The 15,033-nt window shown below is 53.8% G+C and overlaps 5 protein-coding genes and 1 non-coding gene across 6 annotated transcripts; 3 read left to right on the top strand and 3 right to left on the bottom strand.

The window, feature by feature from the left end:
- Positions 1–7,967: 7,967 nt before the first annotated feature.
- CC1G_03141 (hypothetical protein) lies at positions 7,968–8,306 on the top strand (the record flags this gene model as incomplete). Its single annotated transcript, XM_001840860.2, has 1 exon — positions 7,968–8,306. The coding sequence occupies one exon, from the start codon at positions 7,968–7,970 to the stop codon at positions 8,304–8,306; it is 339 nt and encodes a 112-aa protein (XP_001840912.2).
- Positions 8,307–8,336: 30 nt separating this feature from the next.
- Positions 8,337–8,409, bottom strand: CC1G_20172. Its single transcript has one exon. It is a non-coding gene; the product is annotated as a tRNA-Thr (tRNA).
- A 138-nt stretch (positions 8,410–8,547) lies between these two features.
- Positions 8,548–9,436, top strand: CC1G_03142 (hypothetical protein). The gene is made up of 4 exons (XM_001840861.2): positions 8,548–8,722; positions 8,796–8,884; positions 8,948–9,107; positions 9,172–9,436. Exons 1-4 carry the CDS (start codon positions 8,557–8,559, stop codon positions 9,309–9,311), a joined length of 555 nt encoding a protein of 184 aa, XP_001840913.2. The 5' UTR covers positions 8,548–8,556; the 3' UTR covers positions 9,312–9,436.
- Positions 9,437–9,466: 30 nt separating this feature from the next.
- On the bottom strand, positions 9,467–10,246 carry CC1G_03143 (hypothetical protein; the record flags this gene model as incomplete). Its single annotated transcript, XM_001840862.1, has 2 exons — positions 9,467–9,541; positions 9,599–10,246. 2 exons carry the CDS (start codon positions 10,244–10,246, stop codon positions 9,467–9,469), a joined length of 723 nt encoding a protein of 240 aa, XP_001840914.1.
- Positions 10,247–10,981: 735 nt separating this feature from the next.
- CC1G_03144 (hypothetical protein) lies at positions 10,982–12,211 on the top strand (the record flags this gene model as incomplete). The annotated part of the gene is made up of 4 exons (XM_001840863.1): positions 10,982–11,307; positions 11,362–11,831; positions 11,882–11,999; positions 12,064–12,211. 4 exons carry the CDS (start codon positions 10,982–10,984, stop codon positions 12,209–12,211), a joined length of 1,062 nt encoding a protein of 353 aa, XP_001840915.1.
- A 389-nt stretch (positions 12,212–12,600) lies between these two features.
- CC1G_03145 (hypothetical protein) lies at positions 12,601–14,962 on the bottom strand (the record flags this gene model as incomplete). The annotated part of the gene is made up of 4 exons (XM_001840864.2): positions 12,601–13,238; positions 13,296–13,449; positions 13,528–14,787; positions 14,837–14,962. 4 exons carry the CDS (start codon positions 14,960–14,962, stop codon positions 12,601–12,603), a joined length of 2,178 nt encoding a protein of 725 aa, XP_001840916.2.
- Positions 14,963–15,033: the final 71 nt, after the last annotated feature.

The following is a 15,033-nucleotide window of genomic DNA, read 5'->3' on the forward strand; positions in this document are numbered from 1 at the left end:
CGGCCGGAAGAGCTGAGGCGTTGTGCGGAGATGAGGGGTGCGGATGCGGCTAGAGCGGAGTGGAGGGTATTGAACGGTGGGAGGGTGTGTTCTTGCTCGGGGGATGCTGATCGGACGCTAAGGGACTGGACAACTTCTTCTTCTTCTTCCTCGTTGTCGTCTTCTTCGTCTTCGTCGGGGTCGGGGTCGGTGTCGGGATCTGGAAGCTTGAATGAACCGGCTTTGGCAGCGGGGGAGGTGTTTGCGGAACGGTAGGCTTGGTACGGGGTTTCTGGAGATTCGGCGGCGGTGGGTTGCGTTTCAGAGGGCGGAGTCCTGGGGTTGTTGCGGGCGAATTCTTCAACTGCTTGCTGATTAACGGGGGACGGTGATTCGGCGTTTAACTTGAGGGAGTTGATATAGACCCAGTCGTGTACGGAAGGTTCGTGGTAACGGTTGGGGCAGGGCTGTTCAGAGCAAGCGGTCCAACGGTTGAGGCTTGGTAGATGGACGTCTAGGACGATGGGGTGACCGTCGCTGGCCCGAACGACAAAGTGCGGCTTAAACAGACAGGAGGTGTCTTCCGGTGTGGCGGAAATCTTGACGAAGTGCGGGGACCAGAGTTGCCAGGGAGGGACCTGATCGGCAGGTCAACCAGAAGCCAGGGATGCGGATGATGCAGGAGCAACGATCGGCGTTGCCGGTGCACAAAGGTAGCTTGACCTAATGTCGCGAAGAGCGAACACTAAACCAAACCAAAGACCAGAAGAGCAGAGCGGATGAGAGCGGAGAGCGAGATAGAGCGATGAGCGACGAATGCAGATGAGTGCTGAAGCGGTGTATTGACGAAGAGGTCAAGCTGAGGAAATACAGAGGAATCTACCTAGCTTATATACCTATTCTACAGTCTACATAGCCGCAATGAGTCAGGATGACGAGCAAATGGTGAAATGCAAAAGAACAATAAGAAGTCATGAGGCTGCGCGAAGGCTGCGCGAAAAATGAAGAAGACAGTGGCGGAGTAACGAGGCAGTGCAAGAATGAAGAGAACAATAAGATGTAGGGCAGAGGGCATAACGAGGCAGTGTTCCATGGGAGAAAGTGTCCGTGTCGAGAATAAAGGCAAGAATAAGAATAAAGAGGAAGTGATAAGGGCGAATGAAAGCGATAAGATAAGATAGGGAAAAATAGGGGCTCGTACCCCGCTGTTCACGACACCGACCCCGAAGAAGAAGACGAGGAAGACGACGACGACGACGAGGAAGAAGAAGAAGAAGTCGTCCAGTCCCTTAGCGTCCGATCAGCATCCCCTGAACAAGCGACCACCCTCCCACCGTTCAGCACTCTCCACTCCGCTCTAGTCGCATCCGCACCTCTTATCTCCGCACAACGCATCAGCTCTTCCGGTCGCTCTACACCGACAAACCCCGCCACTTTCGTCTCTCGCCCAATCCACCCCCCTCTCCACACCTCTCGGCAGTTGGAGGACACATCTGACGCTCCAAGCTCAGAACAGAAACCTCCCACTTCCACTCAACCAACTACTTTACCCTCTTCCGCTTCCCAAACCACCGACAACTTCACGATGTCCGCTGCCGACCTCGCGAAACTTTCAGGAGCAACAGAACCAGCTCACTACCGCCATCTCCACCCTGGTCAACCACCTCACAGCTGCCAAGACCTCCTCTAGTAAGAGCCCGGTCAAGGCGCCTGAGCCCTTCCACGGCAAGGCCGAGGATGCCCGACGTTTCCTCCAGTTCTTCACCAACTGGGCTGGGCACCAACCCCAGTTGAAGAAGGACGATGGCACTCGAGACGACAAGGAATGGATCTCCACGGCCCTTTCGTACATGCATGGAGAAGCCGGCCGATGGGCATCTCGCTTCCTTCAGCAGATCGCCGATCATGATGCCGACAGCACCAAGCCATGGCCCTTCGCTGGGGGAAAGTGGGCTAACTTCCTCACCGAGTTCAAGCAACGCTTCCAACCTGCCAACGACGCCCAGGCTGCCCTCCAGGAGCTTGAGCAGCTCACCCTTGGTCGAGGAACTGTAGCCGACTTTGCCTCTCGCTTTGTCGACATCTTTTCGCGCACCAATTTATCCGATTCGGACGGGATGGCTCGCTTCAAGAGGAAGCTCTCTCAAGAACACCTTCTCTGGCTCGCCCTCAGCAACCTCATCAAGGAACCCGCCAACCTGGAGGAACTCGTCGCTCAAGCCATCAAGAACGAGTTCGTCATGCGGAACATGAACCCCAACTCGTCCTGCACCTCCCTGGCCCAGTACGCTCCCGCTCCCACTTCCGCCCCCGCTCGTGATCCGTACGCAATGGAGATCGATGCTACCCGACCTGGCCCTAGTGGCAAGACTTACCAGGACTTCCTCAATGCCATGCACGGTCGATGCTTCGGCTGTGGGTCCACCGGTCACAACAAGAAGGATGGGAATCACGGGGTGTTACGCTGCAACTACTGCCAGCGTATGGGACATGCTGCCACCGTCTGCCAGGACAAGTACATGGGATTCCCACCTGGACGAGGGCTCTCTCGACCCCCGCGTCGTCGTGTCGCCGCCACCCAAGAAGCACCCTTTTCCCTCTTTGACGAACCTGCTGCCACTGCCACCGTTGCCGCCACCACCCCCGCTGCTCCCCCTGGCCCTGCCCCCACCCTCGCCTCGCTCTCCGCCACCCAACAACAGCAACTCGAACTCTTGGCTCAACTCCAGAGGCTTCACCAGGGTTTTGGAGCGGGTGCCCGTCCCTGCCGCCACGCAGGCACCCTTCGCTCCTCCGTACGCCATTTCTGAATACGACTCCATCCGTTCATGTACTATTAGCTCGATTCGCGAAATAAACCCCCGTTCGTCACACTTTCGCGTGAATGTGAGGCTCAGAGGCAGAAATCGCAGTACGAACTCCGCGGCAATGATTGACTGTGGGGCAACAGGCAAGTTCCTGGACAAGCCCTTTGTCGATCGGCACAACATTACCACATTCCCCCTCCGACACCCCATCCGACTCCTCAACATTGACGGTACCCCTAACCAGGCAGGCAACATCACACATTTCGCACGGCTAGAGCTCACAGTTGATGGTCACTCCGAATGGACCGACTTCCTTATCGCCGATCTTGGGGGCGAGGACATTATCCTGGGGCTCCCTTGGCTTCGAAAGATCAACCCCACCATTGATTGGCGCAATGGCACCCTCCAGGTCCCCTCCAAGGTCTCTAGCGTCACTATCGAGGAGATTCCAGACGAGGACGCACACCCTCCCAGTCGAGGAACTCCCTCTGGCGATGCTATCCTGGAACAGATTGATACCACGGTTGACCCTTCTCCGGTACTCCCCACCCCCGACCCCAGCCTCACTCCTGGACCTGAGCCCGAGCCAGTCGAACCGCCCCTCTGTCGCATCCGTGCCAACCGAACCACTCGCAGGAAATGGCTACGAGCAGGGTTGATTGAGGAAACCGGCGATGAACTCTGGTGTGCCGCTGGGTTCACTTACTCCCAGCAGATTGCCGAAAAATCTCAGAAAGCCAAGCCCCAGAAGACTTTCGAAGAGATGGTCCCCCCGCAGTATCGTCAGCACGCTTCCGTCTTCTCCGAGTCCGAGTCGCATCGCCTACCTGAACACAGACCCTGGGACCACGCCATTGATCTGATTCCCGGAGCTCCGGCTACCATGCGCACCAAGGTTTACCCCATGTCTCAGAACGAGCAGGAAGAGCTTAATCGATTCCTCGACGAGAACCTCAAGAAGGGATACATCCGACCCTCCAAGTCTCCTCTCTCCTCCCCGGTCTTCTTCGTCAAGAAGAAGGATGGCAAGCTCCGCTTTGTTCAGGACTACCGCAAGCTCAACGAGATCACCGTCAAGAACCGCTACCCCCTTCCCCTGGTCTCCGACATCGTCAACAGACTCCGCGGTGCCAAGTACTTCACGAAATTCGATGTTCGCTGGGGTTACAACAACATCCGGATCAAGGAAGGAGATGAGTGGAAGGCTGCGTTTGCCACCAACCAGGGACTCTACGAACCACTCGTCATGTTCTTCGGACTTACCAACTCCCCGGCGACATTCCAAGCTCTCATGAACTCGATCTTCTCGGACCTCATCGCTGGAGGAAAGGTTGCGGTATACCTAGACGACATCCTTATCTTCACGGCCACACTCGACGAGCACCGACAAGTTGTACACGAAGTCCTGCACCGCCTGAAGAAACACGATTTGTACCTCCGGCCGGAGAAATGCGAGTTCGAACGTCAAGAGATTGAGTACCTCGGTTTGATCATCCGCGAGGGCGAAGTCAGCATGGACCCCGCCAAGGTTGAAGCCGTCCGCAACTGGCCAGTTCCCCGCAACCTCCGCGCTGTTCGTGGTTTCCTCGGGTTCGCCAACTTCTACCGTCGCTTCATCAAGGATTTCGCCACCATCGCCCGACCGCTCAATGACCTCACCAAGAAGAGCGTCCCCTGGCAATGGAACGAACCTCAACAGCAGGCTTTCGACACCCTCCGCAATGCCTTCACGTCTGCCCCCATCCTGACACTCTGGGATCCTGATGGTCCCACTCGCATCGAGGTTGACGCCTCTGGCTTTGCCACAGGAGCCCTTCTCCAGAAGCAGGACGACGGCCTCTGGCACCCCGTCGCGTTCCGGTCCGCCTCCATGCAGCCCGCCGAGCGAAACTACGAGATCTACGACCGAGAGATGCTGGCCATTATTGAGGCTCTCAAGGACTGGCGCCACTTCCTGGAAGGACTCCCCGAACCATTCGAGATCGTCACCGACCATTCCAACCTTGAATACTGGCGCACTGCACAAGACCTCAGCCGTCGACAAGCTCGTTGGGCCCTCTACCTCTCCCGTTTCCAATTCTCGCTCACCCATCGCCCTGGAAAATCCAACACCCAAGCCGACGCCCTCTCCCGCCTCGATACTCACCAGGTCTCCGACGCCGAGGACAACAAACAGCAAGTGGTGCTCAAACCCGAGCTTTTCGCCAAACTCGCTGCCTCGAGCATGGCCGTCAACCCCTTGGAAGATCGTATCCGGCAGGCCAGCGCTCGAGAATCCCAGGTTCTGGATGGACTCGCTCAACTCCCGCAAGACAGGTCCCCGTCGTCTCACCTCTGGTCTCGCCGAATGGGAGGAGGATAATGGCCTTGTTTACTATCAGGGTCGCGTTTACGTTCCCCCTGACGATGAACTTTCGCGCGACGTTCTCAAGCAATGCCACGACGATCCCACCTCTGGCCATCCTGGTGTACACGGAACTCTTGAACGGGTCGAACGACAATACTGGTGGCCAACCATGCGAGCCTTTGTCAAGAAGTATGTGGAAGGTTGCGACATCTGTGCCCGGAAGAAACACGCCCAGCACCCCCGCGCCTCGACTCAGCCCTTGGAGGTACCTGATGGCCCTTGGGAGACTGTTGGAGTCGACCTTATCACCCAGCTTCCTGATGCGAATGGACATGATGCCATCATCGTCTTTGTCGACCACTACAGCAAGCTCCTCCACGCCCTTCCCTGCACTTCCGATATCACCACCGAAGGCGTCGCCGACATCTACTACCGAGAAGTCTTTCGCCTCCATGGCCTCCCACTCCGGTTCATCAGCGATCGCGGTCCTCAGTTTGCCTCCAAGGTCATGCGCACCCTCCTCAAGCGTCTAGGCATCGAGTCCAACCTCACCACTGCCTATCACCCTCAGGCCAACGGACAGACCGAACGAGCCAACCAAGAAGTCGAGAAGTATCTCCGCCTCTACGTCAGCCGCCGACAAGATGATTGGGATAAACACCTTCCTATGGCCGAATTCGTTATCAACTCCCGAATCCACTCTGCCCACGACCGATCACCCTTTGAAGTCCTTTATGGCTACGTCCCTCACTTTAACATCCCTGTCGGTAAACAAACTGATCTCCGCCCCGTCGATGAACGCATCCAACAGCTTCAAGAGGTCCGCAAGGATGCCGAAGCCGCCTTACGTCTCGAGAAAGCGCAACAGAAGGACTCGTACGAATCCAGGCAAGCGATCAGCTCACCAGTTCAAGGTTGGAGACTACGTCTGGCTCAACGCCAAAGACATCCAGATCAAAGTTCCTACTCGGAAACTTGGTGACCTCCAACTCGGCCCTTACAAGATCATCGAACGAATTGGCGACCTCGACTATCGTCTTGAACTTCCCCCCATCCCTCTCCCCGCATTCACCCCTGTGTTCCACGTCGGACAAGCTCTCCCCCTGGAAAGGCAATGATGTCAATGGCATTCTGCCACCTCCGCCTGAGCCTGTTGAACTGGAGGGGGAGCTTGAATACGAGGTTCACAACATCCTCGACAGTCGCTGGAGAGGACGAGGGAAGAACCGCAGGCTGGAGTATCTGGTCAGTTGGAAGGGCTACGGATCGACAGAAGATACTTGGGAACCGGAGGAGAACTTGGAGCACGCCCCCAACGCCATCAAGGAGTTCCATCAGCGTCACCCCTCTGCACCCCGCCGCATCTCAGCCACCACCTTTGCTTCTCTCCCTTGGCGCTCGCTTGAGAACTTCACCGACGCTCCGCCTACCGACTTTGACTGGGAACTCGGACGCCGCCTACCGTTGATCATCGAGGACGATGAAGCTTAGAAGGGGGGTAATGTCGTGAACAGCGGGTATGAGCCCCTATTTTTCCTTATCTTATCTTATCGCTTTCATCACCTTCTCTTCATTCTTATTTTACCTCTATTCTCGACACGGACACTTTCCCCCATGGAACACTGCCTCGTTATGCCCTTTGCCCTACGTCTTATTGTTCTCTCCATTCTTGCACTGCCTCGTTACTCCGTTATTGTCTTCTTCATCCTTCGCACAGCCTTGTGACTCTCCTTATTGTTCTCTTGTATTTCACCATCTGTTCGTCATCTTGACTCATTGCGGCTATGTAGACTGTAGAATAGGTATATAAGCTAGGTAGATCCCTCTGTATTTCCTCAGCTTGACCTCTTCGTCAATACACCGCTTCAGCATTCATCTGCCTTAGTCGCTCATCGCTCTTATCTCGCTCTCCGCTCTCATCCGCTCCGCTCTTCTGGTCTTTGGTTTGGTTTAGTGTTCGCTTTTCGCGACACTGTGCATCTCCGAGTCGAAAGTTACCCTCGTTTCCTTTCTCCATGTGTACAAGTAGCCATTTCCCACATTCACAACCTTCTAGGAAGTATGTAGTGGGCGTGCTCGGTTAACTGGTTTGAAGCAGCTGCAGACCCATGGCCTTGTTGCAACCTACTCGATAGGGGCACACTATAGGCAGTGCCATCAGCGATGAGTGTTACGTCCTTTGCTTGGACTTTCGCTGGCGCACCGACAATGGACCTCAAAGTTTCCGTGATTCTCTCTTCATGCAAGTTTCACTGATCAACAAACAGTTGATCGTGAGGGTAGACAGTGGGTGCAAATTGGCAGATTGTGGGCCTTTTTGTATTGGTGAATGGAAGGTGTATGATACTTGGTATTTACCCAATCGAGTACTACACTTTCTCTTTTGTGAAGGGTAGGTTCCGCGTTCAATAACGAGGGGACTCACACTGAATGAAGCTTGGGATGAGCTAGTGCTTCAGGAAGGGTAGCGCTTATGTAGGTATCAGTTCTCAGAACGCCAGTGAGAGTAGGCTTAAATGTTGCGTACTTTTGTGGGTTCTTGGTGAACAAATTCCGTTTCTAAATCACCGCCCGTCAGGCTCGTAAGTCTGGCACTCAGTCCGATTTTCGTAACCGTTACAACGACCAACCGGCATTAATTTTCTAGGTGTACACAGTGTGTAGTACACAGGTCGTCGACGTTGCCGTCCGAATAAAAGGCGAACTTATGACTTCGAGGGAATACTTCACATCGAAACCTACTAAATCTACTCAGCGACCATCGAGGTATGTACCACTTCATCGGTTTAAAGGTCTTTAGATTTCTATTAAATCTATTGCCAGTGAATGCAATCATGAGCCGGTGGTTCATCCTAGTCTCGCTCGTCTTGAGCATCTACTTTGCGGTCGGAATCTCCGCACAGAACCACCCGACAGGGTCTCCAGCGCTGGTCCGGCAGCGAGGTTACTATGCTGACGAGTTGGCCGTACGGGATATCACCAGATACCTCGACAGTTATGAGCTCCGGGCGCTGCGGATATATGCAGAAAGGCTCGTCGAGGCTCGTGACAACAAGGTCCACTATGCCAATGCCTATAGCACAAAAGGGAACAAGAAGCCAGCCTCCAACTACCAGAGAGAGAAGCGCCGTCAAGAAAACAAGAAAGCTGGAGCCAACGGCCTGAAACTGTGAAAAATCACGTAGTGATCTTTGGAAAGAAAACGACCAGACCCGGGATTGAACCGAGGACCGTCCCAACACTAGGTGGATGCTCTAACCACTGAGCTATCCGGTCTAGTTCAACGTAGTGTGATACAGGTATTGAGCATATGCAAGAGATTGCATGTGAGCTCGGCGTATGCTAGAGATAGCATGTGAGCCGTATACCTGGTAGAGATAGCAATCGGATTACTGATCTCAACAGAAACGGGGTCCTAAGCCGATGGGTGCGATTAAGAAGGCAAACTGGGAAAAGAAACAAGAAGCAACGAAGCAGGCGAAGCAACAAAGGCATACCCAATGGACCAAAGTCAGAAACCAATACGAGAAAATGAAAAAAGACAAAACTCTTCCTGGACGGGAGGAGACTTTTACCTACAAAGGATCCCGTACGTTTTGTCTTCTCTTTACGTTTTTGAAGCACCTCTGATTTTTACTTTTATTTACCTTGTCCGGTTGTAGCCGTTAAAACTGGTAAAGACCTGCGGACCGCTGTTATCAACACGTTGTGGTTTAAGCAAGCGAATCCCAACCGACCTGTGACGGAACATGTGAGCGTAGCCCTGTCGTTTATATATACGTCTGCTGATGCCAGTGGCGTATGGGATACTTAGCCTAAAACATTCCTAAACTCCCCTCAGGATGGAAAGAAGATATTCCCATCGATGCAGGGGACGGGCCATGAGTTTCCCTCGGACCGGAAGCCCGGAGGATTTCAAGGCAAGGGAAATGTCGGCGCAATGCGAGTAGTCACGCAGCCTACAAAAGATGGAGGTACGATGCGAAGCCATGACTCTGGCCCTACACGCGCCTCTTAACTCTGTGGAAACAATTGCAGGCACCAAGTATATGGGGGTGATATCTCACGATCCCACCTTGAAACAGTCGAAAGATGACCCACAGCGGAATTTCCACCACTTGGTTCTTCCTGGGCCCCCACTCCCGAAAAAGCCCAAGAAGCAAGGCAAAGGGAAATAGTCGATGTAGTAAACTTACATTTTTAGTACCCCAGCGATAGGACCCTGCACTCTTCCTTGACTTCGATTCCGAGAATCCGAGTATCATTATAACAGAGTAACAATACGCGAGTGTCCTGCATTCGATGCGAAGGGTGCCACTAAAAGTGATTAACGTCAGTCAAGTAGGGAGCAGATAGCCTGAGACGAGTAAGCCGTCTGAAACCCCTCGCTTGCGAGTCGCCTGGATGCCTGAAAAGGACATTAGAACTTCAAAGAACCTTGCCATCTTAGGACGCAACCACGTACCTCCAGAACTCTTTTTCCAGTTGGATCGAGCACGAATGGCGCTACCCTTTCAATTCCCTGCCTCAACTCTGGCTCTGTCACCACTCGCATATCGAGTAGCCTCCTCGCCGAGGCGAGTAGGTTGATGCATGAAGCGATGGCATGGACCTCGTAGAATTCGGGATCAAAGTACCCCTCATGCTTCGCTTCGGGAAACTGTAATCCAATGATGATGTGCCCGAAAAGGATGTTGCTGTAACACATCCCATCCCTGAGCCAGCATCCTGACAAGAGAGACGTAGATAGGAAGACGTTGTCCAGGCTAATAGCCTTGGACCGAGCGCCCATTCCATGCTCTTGGATGTCGCTGTAGTGTCTGTCTTGAATGCCGTCGCATATCTCCCGCGGACAAATCTCGCCAAATGGCTCGCTGACCGTACTTTCGTCTTCTTCTTCGTAGCTGATTTCTGAAACATCGGGGGAGTCGCATAGCTTGGAGATAAGCACCAGGTACTGGTCGATCTTCGAGGGGTTTCGCACAGATGCTTCACCGAGAGCGGATGCGAGGTGCAACAGAATACTGATGGATGGGTCGTCGTTGATGGCTTTGACCAGGGCTTGAATATCGCTGTTCTCGATACCCTCGGTTAGGTCTTTGATGCGCTCCATACCGAGGGGCCTGTCGTGGAGGGGATTGGAAGGGAAAGATTGGGGAAAAGGAGGGCCCACCGTCCAATTTATGTCTATGCCTTCAAGGAGCCCACAGTAGGCCTACAATTGTTTATCGACTAACAAACGCCGGACGTCAAAGGTAATGACAGCCACGTTAACGTTACTCGAAGAGAACGGTAAAGAATGGGCTCTGATCTGCTGCATAGTCTGGTCTAGTTCTGAACCCAATGTCGGCACGTTATGCCGAATTGAACTGAGGAAATCTGAGTTGAATCGCAGCCTGCAGCGACGCTGGCAGAAGGTCGGCAAAAGGCACGAATCCTTCTCAGATCTTCCTTTGAGGTTCACAAGTCTGCCGCTCGATTAATCCTTACGATTTCCGGCTACTGCGTGCAGAGGAGCTCTCGTGATGATGAGCTGGGATCCGAACATACACCAACAGGTCATCATTGCCAATCTAACACTAAAAGCGATTCCCCTCCAGATATCTCACAATTCATACTCAATCCATTCATCGAGCCCTACCGTGCAGATATACTAAGACCCGATGACAGTGTTCGAAGAACCCCCGAATCACTTTTGAAGTCCACCGGACCGCGATCAACCCCTGTTCGAAACGATGCAGTCCACAGTCACCAGTGACGTCGTCGCATCCTCCAATAGAAAACACCATGGAGTCGTCCTTGTGCTTACATCGTTCATCTATTCCTCGTCACCCCATACTCCAAAATCATGAAGCGCCTCAGCCTCGACCCGACACAGGAGCGCCCAGCGACCAGGGACGACTCTAGCAACCAGCCCACCACTTCCCTCCCTCCACCGAAGGCGACGAAGGTATCAACCGGTGAAAAGACAGATGGAAGCATCTACTTTATTGGGAATGCGACTGTTCTTCTCGAATGGCAGGGTATCCGAATCATGACCGACCCGAACTTCCTGCACGCTGGCGACCACGTCCATCTCGGCCCTGGAGTCACGGCCACCAGGGTGAAAAACCCAGCCGTCGACCTGCACGAGCTTCCTCGCGTCGACGCTGTCCTTCTGAGCCACTACCACGAGTGCGTGCGCCTCTCTTCTCAACGTAGAGCCTATGCTGACTTGATCCTCTGTAGGGACCACTTCGACCGACTCGTCGAAGACTCGTTGAGACGAGACCTACCTATCATCACCACCCCTCACGCCCACCACCACCTGGCAGAAGCCAAACCCGGGGGCGAAGCCTTCACCTCCGTCTACTCCCTCGACTTCTTCGAATCCCTCTTCATCGACTTCAAGAACCAGTCCGCCGCCTCCGGTGCGAAACAACCATTGATCAAGGTTACCGGAATGCCAGGAAAACACGTACCTCCCGGTCCAGCGCACATCCTTTCAGCCGCAAACGAGTTGTTGGGAATGGTCCCGCCTACCAACGGATGGATGGTGGAACTCGGGTACGCCTCCGGCCCCGCTGTGGCTCACGAAGCCAACTTTTTTTGCGGGTACCGCATTTATATCAGCGGCGATACCCTGTTGGTCGACGAGCTGAAGGAAATTCCGGAGAGGTATAAGGACCAGAAGATTGACTTGATGCTCGTTCATCTCGGTAGGTTCTACCTACCTACTCGGATATTCCGTTGATACTGATGACCGTAGGCGGTACCTCGATTCCAAGCGCCAACTTGCCCTTGATGATGGTGACGATGGACGCTACACAAGGTCTTCAGCTCGTTCAAATGATAAACCCCGACGTTACCATTCCAATCCACTTCGAGTGAGTTGCACTGCCCGTTGAACTTGTCGTACGAGGAATGGTCCCTAAACCTCATCTCACAAAGCGACTACGACGTCTTCAAGAGCCCGCTGGAGGATTTCAAAAACGCCATGGAGAAGGCTGGGTTGAGCGACAAAGTCGTTTATCTGGATCGAGGGGATAGCTACCGGTTCCCAGTTTCTCAGAATGCACGTCCAGTCCAACAGAACTAGGCGGAATGACGATCTCCGTTTGAAGCGCATTGACCTGGAGATTGACGATTTGACACCTGTCCAGAGAAGGGATGGGGATGACGACAATGTAACTGTATCATGCACGGGGAAATTCGTGTTGCTTTCATCCGAGTCCCGACGCGGTTCTTACCCTAAGTGCCCGAGCCCTTCTTTCCGTTCCACTCATCACATCGGACTGAAGGTAACCTGAAGTATATTCGTAGCCCCCTTCAATCTGAGGGATCCCTGCAGGAACCCATCTCCTCCCATTCCACCATTCTACCCACCCAAATTCAGTCCCTTCGCCTTAATATACCTACAAACAGCAAAACTCCGTCAGCGATGCCACAACCTCTAAACCATAAAACAAAAATAAAGGCCAATGATACTCACTCAAGCTGAACCATCCCAACCCACAACGGGATCGCACTCCCGGGGCCCAAAACACCAAGCGGGGCCATAAACAGAATATGCACGATCACACTCCCATACGGCGCCGCAAAGGCCAGGAGGGATAATGGGTGGTCGTGTTTCGAATTCCTTCTCATCGTCAACTCCCTTGTCATCGTCAACTCCCGACCCCGACTACCATCACCCCTCAACTCCTGACTATCATCACCCCCAAGGTCAAGTTCCATCCCCCGACTCCTCCGAACCTCCTCAACAACCCTCTCAAACCTCTCCCGACTCCAAAAATAATCCATCGCCTCGTGCGCCTTGTCGTTCCCCTTCTCCATCATCTTGATGTACTCGGAGGCCGAAACGACACGGCTCACTTCTCCGAATCTAAAGTCGCGCGCGAGGGATTCGAGGAGGTGTACGGGGACGTCATCAAACTTAGAGTTGGACGACGTCCTCGGATGGTTGGTGCTGGACGACGTCTTTCCCAGCCTAATACGACTTGCGAATTGCCTTTCGTCGGCCAAGAGAGTAGGTACGTGTCCCGCTTCGTGTAACCACCGCTTTGCAACGGGGAGGTAGTGGAATCGTAGGCCGTGTGGGATGTACACATCCTCTTCCGCAGCGACTGGAGGGGGTGATAAAATAAACGGATGAAGGGATCCAGTGTAATGTATGCACGTACCCTTGCGTTCGCCGTTTAGCTTCGCGCATTCAAAACGGTGTATGTTCTTCCAGTCCTCGGCTTGGCAGTCAGTGGAGCAGTAGGTGACGGTATGACACCCCGAGCACGCCTTCATGGGTCCAGTGGCAGCGACGATTCCCTTCCGCGACGCATGCTGCATCCAGTAGTCAAACGATCAGCATACAGTACATGACACCCCACCAAGCGCGAGCAACTCGGAGAAAAATCGCACCTGCACATTAAAACAGAACACCTTATTCACAGGGTCCTCGAACACCTCGAAATCGGCGAAGCGGGTATGTATCCTCTCCAGATAGTTCCATATGCGGTGTTCGACAAGGCTGGGATTGTTCAGCCTATTCTGGATCCTCGCGGGTAACCCATCGATCGCCGCTTCCAACGCCTTCTGCACCCTTCTGGAGCCCACGTACCAAAAGAGGAGCTCTAACGGACCTCGCGCATTGGCCGCCTTCTGGAACGCAAAGAACGAAGCGAGATATTCGAGTATACCACCCGTTTTCAAGAGTTCCAGGATGATGGGGATAGCCTGCGTCCGGTGACGCGACGCCCACGTCAACACCACCGTCGACGACCCAAAAACCGTTTCCGTATCAAACAGGGATTTCGCGAGCAACCCTTTGTGGAGGACGAAGTACTTGAGGATGTATTGGCAGTTCTTCTGCAGGAGGTGGTTGAACCGCTGGTCTGAGGAAAGAAACTCGATGTTGATCTCGAGGAGGATGAGGATGTTTTGTACCATGTCTTTCTCCGAGGACGTCACCTCTGCTGGCCTCGAAGAATCGACGAAATGCTGTAGGACGTCGATGCAGTACCCGATCCTGCGCGTGAACCGGTCGACGGCGGAGCGAGGTCGAGCCGAAATTTCGGCGAGGAGGGTGGTCCGACCTTGGGTGTCCTCGAGGAAGATGGTCAACAGCTTCAAGAAGATCATCGCGTCTCGCATGCGGAATTTTGCTTGGACGGTTGGAGGGTGGAGTTTGACATGCTCAGAGGTGGAGAGGTGGACCATCAAGTCCAGTACAACGGGAGACGCGAGAATGGCAGCGTCCAGTCTGTTGTCGAGCGTTATCCAGGAAGAGAGGAGTCCACCGAGCGACATAGGCGTCGTGTCCCGGGCGAGCAGCTTGGTATTGTCGAAGGTGAGGTACATTATCCATGCGCTGATGATGTCCAGGTTCGTCCTATAAAGATTCACAGCTTTGGCGACAATGTCCCTGTTGAGCTGGTGGTGCGGTGCTCTCAAGAGGTAGAACCCGTCAAGGCAAGAGGCGGCTCGATAAACGACGTCCTGGACCTCAGTCGTCAGCTTCCTGCCCGGAACCTCGCTCTCCCTACCCTCTTCTGGTATTGGAACCCTGAGATTGGGGAGCAAAGCTTCAACTGCGCGAACCATTTTGTCGGGAGTCTTGGGCCAAAAGTCGATAAGCGCATCGTGAGCAGGTAGTGAGCCTTCTTTGACGAGTTCCAGGAGCTATAGGATGGTCAAACGGGGGTTAAACCGAGACCATTGGACTATGGACCTTGGCAAATTTGCGTTCGTCGTCGTACGGGGGTTTCACGGATAGATTGCCTTTGAAGCGCTTCCGGGCGAAGAAAGTCATGATATGTTCTTCGTGGGCAATGGTGTGAGCGACCAGAAGCGGCATGATATCGCACAGTGACTCACCTTCTTATCCTATTTCCCTTTGAAATGCTGAAGGGCGTGTGGCTTTGGGCC

The sequence above is a fragment of the Coprinopsis cinerea genome (assembly GCF_000182895.1).
Source record: "Coprinopsis cinerea okayama7#130 chromosome 8 map unlocalized cont3.8, whole genome shotgun sequence".
Lineage (NCBI taxonomy): Eukaryota > Fungi > Basidiomycota > Agaricomycetes > Agaricales > Psathyrellaceae > Coprinopsis > Coprinopsis cinerea.

Coding starts and splice junctions, on each gene's coding strand:
- CC1G_03142 (XM_001840861.2), top strand. CDS start 8,557: ATGGGTGCGATTAAGAAGGCAAACTGGGAAAAGAAACAAGAAGCAACG. Junction 8,885..8,947: donor ACCGACCTGTGACGGAACAT/GTGAGCGTAGCC, acceptor TGGGATACTTAG/CCTAAAACATTCCTAAACTC. Junction 9,108..9,171: donor GCAGCCTACAAAAGATGGAG/GTACGATGCGAA, acceptor AAACAATTGCAG/GCACCAAGTATATGGGGGTG.